The 10,944-nt window shown below is 35.3% G+C and overlaps 1 protein-coding gene across 4 annotated transcripts in view; it reads left to right on the forward strand.

The window, feature by feature from the left end:
- Positions 1-10,502, forward strand: part of LOC100864479 (protein expanded) — an 83,449-nt gene extending 72,947 nt beyond the window's left edge. For 3 of the 4 annotated variants that reach the window (XM_086907354.1, XM_086907355.1, XM_086907356.1), the window contains 8 exons: positions 1,772-1,851; positions 3,738-3,978; positions 4,568-4,843; positions 4,981-5,146; positions 5,361-5,666; positions 5,901-6,179; positions 6,647-8,493; positions 8,713-10,502. In XM_086907354.1, coding sequence (XP_086763480.1) covers positions 1,772-1,851; positions 3,738-3,978; positions 4,568-4,843; positions 4,981-5,146; positions 5,361-5,666; positions 5,901-6,179; positions 6,647-8,493; positions 8,713-9,189 — 3,672 coding nt within the window. In that variant the 3' untranslated portion in view covers positions 9,190-10,502. The remainder of the gene's footprint in view (positions 1-1,771; positions 1,852-3,737; positions 3,979-4,567; positions 4,844-4,980; positions 5,147-5,360; positions 5,667-5,900; positions 6,180-6,646; positions 8,494-8,712) is intronic. The other variant, XM_086907357.1, reaches the window with a different exon arrangement.
- Positions 10,503-10,944: the final 442 nt, after the last annotated feature.

Here is a 10,944-nt window from a genome sequence, read left to right on the forward strand (position 1 = left end):
TTGTTTAAATTTATTTTTTTCGTGGAACGGAATATTTAGGTAGCTACCTTGCTCGAAAACGCGTGGGCCCGCGTGGGCATATTCACGGTTTTGAGTGGTTTCCGCCCACGTGGTATGGCGATTTTTCTTTCGCCGCCAAAGTTGAACCCGATTCCTACTAGTTTACAAGATTCGCTTAATGATATTCGAATAATGATTACATCCGTAATCAAAAGTTTCTCGAAATTTTTCGCCACTCCTGCGATCTTCAAACTCCAGGAAAAATAATTTTCCATTGCCCAGGAACATTCTAGGGGAATATACTTGAGAATTAGCTAAGAGATTTTGAACACGTCGCTCGGTGATCAGATATTTTCAAATTTCTGCACACCTGTGATCTTTTGACCAACCAACGTTCGTTGGAAACGAAAAAAAAAATCCGAGAAGCGGTGCAGCGATGATGATTTACACCACGACTCGTAATCTGAATGAACACAATTAACGTTAAATTACGTGGTGAAGAAAACGTGGGCAACGATATCGAGTGTTATCGATTCAACGAGCGGATAATACGAGCGGTTTCTTTTGTTTGATTTAGTTGATGGACGCGTCGTGTCACGTTACTTATTCTAGTTCGCGCGGAAACAATTCAATTAACAAAACAGGTCATTGTCTTGCTTACCTGTACGGCCTAGAAGGTGTAGGACTTGGATTATGACTAATAGGATGTATTCTGTTCTTGATTTGAACGTATTGATGTCAGAATCTTTTCTAGGATACGCGATCGGTAAATTATACCGATATAAAGAATCAAAATACCATTTGTGTTTATAGATTATTGGATACTTTGCATATTCGATATAAAGGATGACGTTATCGTGTTAAATGATCCAGATTCGATAATTAAAATTTCTCTATCGGTGATAATGTTCTAATGAATATGCAAATTAAAAGTGATTTAAGATTCTGTTAAAAATTCTCCGATTTAAAAATTTATCGCGCTCGATAAATTCAGACACATACGTGTATATAATAAGCTGATAAATAATTTAATTGGAATAAATTTTTAATTCGATATTAATTAAAAACGGAGCGATCGTTCTATTAATCCAAAATTAATTTTTATTCGTTATTATTTACAAAGCATGCGAAGTATTTCGTTAAGAAATGTTATTTTATACATTTTATAAATTTATAATCTTTAAATAACGATTAAAGATTAAAAAGTTTTAAAATATTCCAATAAAATCTGTATACGAAAAAAAAAAAAAAAATTCTGCCTGAAACGTGTCTTTTATATTAGTCAACCGATTAAAAATTCATTTGCATAGTTAATTAATGGAGTAGAATAATGTCGACATAGCAGAAAAAAAAAAAAAGTATCAGTTTGTATATCAGTTTGATCGAATTCCAATAAAGCTGGTCGTATATTTATAGGCGTATATTAAAATATTTTTGAATACAATTATACCAACGTATATATACATATATATATATATATTTTATTCGCCTTAATTTCACGCAATCATTTTATCCTTTTACACCGTTTTATATTTCCATATGCATAATCCCCTTTTATCGATTATCAGATAACGTTAATCGATATTTATATTTTCAACATTCTCGATATCTCGTATCAAGTATTAAATAATTAATTAGTAATTAATCAATTTTTTTGATCCCATATAATCTAGTAAACAATAGAACAGATAAAATTTTCAAATTTTTTCGAAAGGACAACATTCGATTAATATCGATTGATAACATCTTTATTCCACGTAATAACTTTCAGGGCTTGGACAGCAGCGGAAGGCCAGCTTTCGTCCTCTACTTTCGCGTCCGCTACTACGTCGACACACCGTTGCTCCTAAGGTAACAAGATTTCTTAATAGGCAGTAGTCACATTTCTGCCTGATTACATAATTCCACGATTCGTTTACTATCGATACTAACTTCGCCTTTATACCCATTGCTCAATACCTAACTCTAACTCGTTTTAACGCCGAGGGAGCCGAGAGAGAGAGAGAGAGAGAGAGAGTCGTGGTCGGATCGAGAGAGGATCCGGTCGAAGGGCGAATAAAAACTCCGGTAGTCGGTTCGAGGCTACACCGGCTGACAAATTATTCACTCGAAAGAGGTTGGCCAGTCGTAGGAAGCTAAATTAGCCGAGGACGCTCCGGCCATCGGACAGGCCCCCAAATGGATTGCAGAATTAATCGGAGTAATTAGCGTTCCGCTTCAAATACTACCCCGGTGCCACCGTACGTGGCCAAACTGCCAAACCTGCGTAGCCTACTGCCGACCTTCTGCATCTACCTTTTGCTCCCTTTTTCCTGGCCACGCGATTATAAGGGTTCCTCGCTTTGTTGTGACGATCGATAAAGAGGCGATGGAACGAAGGATACGATTTAAATTGAAAAGGCAGGCAAGAAAGGCAAGAAAGTTGGAGAAGGAAGGGGAGAATTTGACAACGTCGAACCGATCGAACACGTTTGCTGCTAGCTAGCGGCGTGTATATATGTTTATTAGAAAAATAAAGATTAATTTTACAGGAAGTAATAGAGAATGAGATAGGAAATGGCTATTTTTGGTAGAAAATAAGTAAGAAATCTAAATTATTTGTTACATTTGACACTTGTGTGTCAAAGAATTGCATTATAAAATTGAAAAAAAAAAAAAAAAAAGGCATTTTGGATTTTTAAGGTTTCTGACAAAATATTTTATATTAAAATTTTCTAGTTAATTCTTAAGAATCAATATTATTCTTGTAACCGTACATTCAATGATTAAAAAATATACGTATTTTAAATCATCGTTCTAAAAAAAAAAAAAAAAAAAAAACGCCTTCTCCAGAGAAAGAGCAAGATAGACAGGTGGTAAAAATAAAGAATAAAAAAGAAAATAGAAAGGGGTGGCTCGCTGGAGAGGTCTCACGAAACGAAATCTCGACTCCTGTCCGGTAGCTAAGTGCTACCTACTCTTGTAATTATAAATTATTACGTGGCGCGTGATAGATAGACCGTATGCATTAAATGAAAGCACTCGTCCCGGTAATTATACTGATCCGTAGTTGCTTTCTGATTTCCACCTGAAACCCGTGATTTACATCCAACCACGCCGTATTCACCGCACGTCGACGAGGGTTTAATTCGTGAAAGGACTCGAATCGATCTTTCGTTAATTCCTCTACACAATTTTCATTCATTTTTAATCTTGTCACCTACGTTATCTTCCATCTATTTGATCCACCTTTAACTTCTTTGGGAACAAATTTATCGAAAAAGGATGATTATTTATCGAAAGGATATTATTAGATTGTTTATAAACGTTGCTTCAGTTCCTTCGGTAAAATCGAGACGTTGTGCGAAGATACTTTTTTCTACGAATTTTTATCTCGTCAATTTTTTAAAATTATAAACATCAAGTGAAATATCGGTGCGAGTGTAACTAAGTTATTCGAAAATGTGAATCTTTTCCCCCTGTTATATATTCTTCGATATAAATTTTTTTTATTATTTTTCCTTTGAAATTTTCTTAAAAAGCTTAGACTCGTTATAATAGTCACTTTATATGCAAGACTTTATACAACTTTTTACCCCGTGTTTACGCATCGTATAACTAGAACATCTTCGAGCGTACAAATTAACAGGCAGAAACTTGTTCTCGATGTATGGGTCCTCGTGCAAAAACTTGCTCGATATAACCTAACTTAATCACGTAAAACGAAAACGAGACTAACCATTTGATTACCATTTTAGCGATGAAACGACGCGTCACCACTATTACCTGCAACTACGCGACAATGTCGTCAGGCATGGCGGTGGGGTGGAGAGCCTCCATCCTCACCATCCCTTGCATGAACCTTCTATCGTTACGCCCCTGCTCACACTCGCGGGTCTTGCCCTACAAGCCGATCTTGGCGACTATTCCGAGGAACGACATAGACCACACGCAGGACCTGTGGGATATTGCAAACCCACGGATTACCTTCCGCCTCACGTGAGTTTTTTACTCAGATTTTTAGTATTGAACAATGTTAAATTGTGAACATCTGTGCAGTATACTTGATTAAAATTTTCCATCCAATATTTTGAAAATTGATATCTGAGAAATTTCGAGTTTTATCATTTTCGTTTCACTATTCCTCTTGGGGTGAGTAAGTTAAATCTCTGCAAAGTGAATGAACTTTAAAGTGAACATATATACATAATTAAGGAGTAGTATAGTTTATATTTTTTTCATAAATGATTAATTCTTATATACTATATATAATTAAAAATAATCATATCCTCCATAATTTAGAAGATAATAATTTTTGACAATTTATACAACATAGTATATATTATTTAGTAATTAATTAAATTACAGTATACGCAATATCGATTTATTTAAACATAAAATAAATCTTCAATTTCTCGTTGAAGATATATTTTTTAAAATTTACTCACCGGAATGCAGATCTATTCTCGATATTGATGATAAAATAAAATATTACAAATCGAACACTTCAATTTCTAAATACATACGTGCCTGAGGAATCGTATCTGTTGAATTCCTATTTAACGGAATCAATAATTATGTTTACCAGATGTGTCTCGAGTCGAATGTGCTCGCCGTGCTCGCGGCACAGCACAGGGACAATCGGGGCCTCTCGAGGGAGGAGGCAGAGTTGCAATACATCCGGGAGGCGGTGCTGCTGGAGGCGCCGCTCAACGCTCACCTCTATCGGTTGCGAAGAAGCAAGAACGAGGCAGGTCCTGGACGTATACTCCTCGCGATTTGCGCTCGTGGGGTGCGAGTCTACGCCGAGGAGGAGACACCGCGTGTCTTTGCCTGGAACAATATCGGCAAACTTTGCTTCGACGTTAGTTTTCTGATTTAGAGTTAGATTTTTTCAAGTATTACAGTTCAAGCTGATGTTGCTTTTGCAATTTTTCTTATTAGTCTATATAAATTGATTTATGACGAAATCCTTCTGACTTTTATTGCGTTTATACACAGCGCAAGAAGTTTGAGATACGCGCAGTCGACCAGCCGGACAAGCTCACCCTCTACAGTGGGTGCGATGACAAAAGCAAATTGCTTCTGGGACTCTGTCGAGACACCCATCAGTTCTCCATGGCCATAGCACCTAGAGTAAATGAAGCGAAGAGGCGAGAAGAGGAAGGTTAGTTGAATATTATTTGATTGATTGTGAAATGACTAATTTTTAACAATTTATTTATAGTTAGGATAATAGGATTTTTCTTTTTCTATTTACCATTCTTTTTGTATCCTCTTTACGTTTAAATTTTCGTTTTTTTTTTTTTTTTTTTGCTAGTTGATATTAAAAATGAAACCCAGTTCTATCCAGAAGATAAATTTTCTGTTTTCATCCTCAGAGAGAAAAGTACTTCGCGACTGCTATATGTATCCTGCGCGATGCAAGCTGAGCTTAACAGCACGAGGGGCGCGCGGTGACCAACGAATTTCTGTTATCTCGAGCACATCGTCTAACACAACTTCTGGAATTGTTAGCGATCGAGTTCATAGCGAGGACGAGCCAGATACGGCGCCCGCTTCGACCGAATGTCTGCCACGTCTTACTGAAAATACTTCACACTCCGGTGTTCAATGCGGTGTAAATGGATCGAATGCAGACGTCGAGGATCGTTCCATGCCGTCATCCCCAGTCTCCACTGTGGATGGTATACTTATTTCCATTCTGAAAATAATAGTGTTTTTGTATTTGTCGTGTAATTATTTGATTAAAATTATGATAAATGATAACCAATTTTTTAACCAAATCTTGAAAAAGATCAATGATAAAATTCTATTTTATATTTAATATAAAGTAATTAATTAGCACAAAATTCTAAATCAAAATAAATAATGATATACTTTTAGTCGTGTAATCTTATAAATAATCGTATAATTCTTAGAAGTTGATGGTACGGACAGCACCCCTACAACGGTTGCGTTACGATTAGCATCGAGTGCAGCTACGGCGGCTGAAGGGTCACAATGTAGCAGCAGCTGCAGTACGGTCGTGGTTGTGAATACACCTGCTGGTGGACCGCCGCGAATGCGGCGCACATCCGCGACTTCCAGTTTGGAGCTTGGTTATTCGCATACGGCACAGAATTCAGCAGTTTCGTCAGAAACTGCTAGCTTTCCTGGCGCCATTTACGACAGGTGCAAGAAAGGTGGTAAATACGCAGGTAAATTAATGAGTTTTCTGTTTTTGCTGAAAAAAAAAAATAATTTAAAATGGAAAAGATATAATGAAATCTAAATTAAAAGAAATAGAAAAGAAATAAAAAAAAAACAATAATATACTTGTATAGTAAAAATATAAAATGAAGATAATTATTTGTGGAATAATAATACTTTATATTTATAATTGTAATATTTTACTGATTTTTTACATATCATTTAAAAATATAAATAATCTTTGATTCTTAATAATTCTGTTTTATAATTTATTTATTAATTAAGAAAAAATTTAACAAGATTATCTTTAAAATCTGACTTCTTACTTTTATTAAAAAAAAATATACAAAAAGAAAAATATAATGGAGTAGTCTATCATTGAATGTAGTCATCATTGAAGTATGTATATGATAATATACTTATTTATTATAAATTCACTTTTAATTAATATTATTTATATGAAATTATTTTTTAGGCACTGATATTGCGAGTGAAACTAGTGGAGTCTATACACTCAGGAGTAGTGAAATGCAAGATGAAAGAATGGCAGATCTATATTCACCTACCGGTGATGTGAATGGATCTTCCACAGCGAGTGACGTGTGTGCCTTAAGTTCCGTACAGTCTACAACCGACGAAGCTTCTGTAACATCCGGTTTTTATACCATACACAGTGGTCTTAGATCTGAAACTAGCGACGTTTATACGGAAGATGTGGGTACAGAAGATCAAGAACCTATTTACAGCGTCTGTAAAGGTGATGAAGATGTCAATAACATGATGTCTACAATCTCGGCAGTCCCTTTGGATCAACAACTCGAAGATTCTAGATCACGTAGCAATAGTATACTTAGTGCAGGAAGCTTCAGAGGTGACGGCAGTGATCCTTCCAGTGTTGGACCTCTGTTATCAGCCGATGAACTTTCTGATTTGATTGTTGGACGTTATCCCCCTCGAAAAACTATTAGCAATTCTATGGACTCTGATTGCGATTACGTTACTATGCCTCCACCACCTCCACCACCTAGAACCGATAGCGACAGACAACTTCCTCCACCTCCTCCTTACCCAGTGAACATGGACTATGCAACGATAAATTCACCACGGTCGAACATACCCGATATTGAAAGAGAACCTCCACCTCCACCTCCATATAATGCTACTCGCGGTGAATTTATACCTTTGCCACCACGAAGAACTGATCCACCACCACCACCACCATATACTTCACCAAGAGAAAGAATTCAAATACCACCGCCTACACCTCCAAGAAATGATGCGGTGACACCTAGAGAACCTCCACCTCCACCACCTTATCCTGAAGTCTCGGAAGTCACTCGACAAGAAGCAATTTCCAAATTGTATCCAAGTGAAGAAATCGTGTCAAGGGTAACATCGACGAAAATACAAACGGGTCTAACAAATACCAAAATGAATGCCACTCTGACAGCTTCAAAGACTACCAACACCACTCAAACAAACGACATTGCGTCAATCGCTCCGAAACCACCACCCAGGATTCAACCACCCACTTATCCTGGTGACAAAATGAAACCCACGCCGGTTCATGCTCCCGTCGCAGCTCTTGTTGTTGGACCAAACAATTATTTGGACGTTCACGCTTCACGAGGTGGTCCAGTTTTGTTACCTTATTTAACACCACCGCCACCTCCGCCACCTCCTCCACCACCCATGATACATCCTAGACAACCCCCGCCTCCACCACCCAGCTTAGCTACCGTTTACACGAGTCAAGTTGCAAGATCGCAGATCGAACAATATAAGCAACAATTATATTCAGACGTTGATTACGTAATGTTTCCTTTAAAAGATCCCGCAGTATCGAAACAAGAATACATCGACGCAAAGCAAGGATCACTTTTGGCAGCCATGGCTGCTTATCCACCACCTCCTTATCCTTCGTTTAATAATAAATCATTAGTAATGTATCGTAGCACACCATATCTTCCTGGTTCCTCGTTTTCATCACCCACAAAATACGCTTCAAATCAAAATCTCAGTAGCAGCGATACGAGCTCTAACAATTATTTACCGCATAGTAACCTGAGTAGCCACTATGCTGCTAGTACAAGTTCGCTATATAGTGGAGCTACTTGTTCATCGACAGGAAGTCAAAGTCTTAGACGTGAACCATCAGCCGCAGCTCATACTCATACGCTCCACGCTTTCTCCAGAACAAGAAGCGACGAGAACATACTGAAGTGTTTCGATTCATCTTCTAACACAAAGCTGCAGTCTCTGCCGCAATTGAAACATCGCAGACTTCCGCCACCTCCACCACCACCACCTTACGAAATTCAGGTAAACTAAACATTATATAATAATATATAAAAATTATATAAAAGGATGTTGGTATATATTATATCTGCATAACACTATATGTAAATTATTAATTTTTAATATTAATTATTAAGAATAATTGTCGTTATATGTATAAAAATTTATAATATACATACATACAATTCTTTAATCAAGTATTTAAACCAAGTATTTTATTTTTACTGTTTTATTTACTTTCAGAATCTTGAAAAGAATCAACCACTTCCGTCCGCCTCTTCGTCATCTTCTTCACCGAAGAAGACGTTGAAAACAAATACTGTGGAGGAACGTGAAGAAGGGAAAGAAGATGGAATGTTGGATATTCGAACACTTCGCGAGAAAAGCCGTAATTTAGATTTGCCACTAATATCAGCGTTGTGTAATGATCGATATCTATTAAAACAAACGAAAGCGTTTGTTATGCCCAAGCATCCTGCTGAGCCGACTTCCTCGACGTCTTCAAAGAACGGCACGCGAAGCAGCAATGGCGGAACATCTAGTAGAAATAAATATCCAGTTAGCGGTCTTTCTACAACGCAAATCACTAAACCCCCGAGGAAATCATCGACGAGTACTCATAAACACCCCGCCGAGGTGAAGGGCAATGCTTATAAGATCACGAATTCAACAGGTGTGTCGGCTGTTAAAAAAGATCCGACAAGGGCGTCACATTCGTAACAGATGATAAAGAAAAAGAAATAGAATCAGTCTTGCGACGCTGAAAATGAAATGAAAATTTTATACCTCGATCAAAGTACATTCCACAAAGCTGTTCAAACGATTCCATAACTGTTATACTCTATCTATGAAATAACAGACAGCAGCGAAGAAAAGATCTTAACACCTTAAGTACTTAAATAGCGTTTCTAAATAAACCGTGCTTCTTCAACTCAGGGTGCCATTTTATCGTTTACAATTCTTTTGCTCGTCGCAAATACTCAAGGAAGAAAAAGAAGTTCGATGATAGATTAAACCTTCACAAAGTTTAAAAGCAACGTCGAAGGTGACTGTTACGTAATATCTTTTTTCTTAAATAATTTCGTTCTTATGATCTCTCTGATACTTCTGAAAATTGTATTTCTTCTTTGCAAACAAAGCTTTTCTTTCGTACGTAGAATAGTTGAAATACATCGATAATAAAAATGTTTATTAACTTTTTTATTTTTGCTCAAATAAGCGATTAGCGCGAAGTGAAAAAATTGAATGCGAAGTTTTGTAAATCTTGATAACGACAAAGCGTGAAAAACGCACTTGCGTATAGTTATTTGATATTAGGACAACAATTTATGTAAGTACTAATTACACAGATATTTTTATACTTTGAATGAAAGCAAGTATGAGTATTGTAACTATTGAAATAGTACCTTTTTTTGATGTCTACGAAAATAATATTTATTACAATCCAGAAGATTCTTGTCTTTGTTTTTTTTTTTTTATATTTTCTTTTTTATTTTTTTTTTTTTTTTTTTTTTTAATTCAATCAATGCTCGCTTTATGATACTTTTTCTATCAAAGCGTTTTTAAGCATTTGCGTGTACGTAACTGTAAGTGTAGTCGTTTATTTAGAAAAGTTTAAGCATAAAATATATTCGGTGAAAAAAATTTTATTTCTTTTTTCAGCGACTGAACATTGTTATGAGAGAAACATTACACGAATTATCGAATTTTGACAACTGAACATCGCGGAAAATTTTTTTTAGTAAAGTTTATACTGCACTACAGAACACGTACTAGAAAATAACAAGTGACAATTAAAATTATATAAGATTTGCGCGAAAATGAATCTTTTGAACATTAATATTATAGATCTTAATGTAATGAATAATAATTTAGTTGTAACGTTGAATTATGTTAATTAATATTAGATATTAATATTACAACATGACCCATGTCTGTAAATAGTGAAATCATAGGACTTGTTGTAGTTGAAAACCTCATGTATGTACTACGCGTCACCTCAGCTACGAATAATAAACTTTTTTTATAATGAAGATCGTTACGAAAAAATATTTTTTGTTGACTACATGAAACCAAATAAATTTAAGATATTACATTTTCATATAATTTAAAAAACTGACCTGAAACAATCCTAATATTCAAGAAATGAAAACATATAAAAGTTTTGAATTATATACATCATTATGTTTATAGTATAATTTTTAACAAATATATATATATACACATTCTTTATCTAATATTAACAAAACTTATATTTAAACTATCTTATGTATGATTCAAATAGATATCATAGATTAAATATATAATAGACTCGACATCTACTAAATATTTTGTTCCATGTTTATAGAACATAATTCCCTAGTAATTATTATTTTAGTAAATTTTTTAACGTTATTGATTCAAAATATATGAGATTGCAATATTATTGAAAAATAGTTGAAATAGTTGAAATAAATTATAGAATAAAATTTTTTA

The sequence above is a fragment of the Apis florea genome, unplaced genomic scaffold (assembly GCF_048593485.1).
Source record: "Apis florea isolate Af1SG1 unplaced genomic scaffold, ASM4859348v1 contig_2839_pilon, whole genome shotgun sequence".
Lineage (NCBI taxonomy): Eukaryota > Metazoa > Arthropoda > Insecta > Hymenoptera > Apidae > Apis > Apis florea.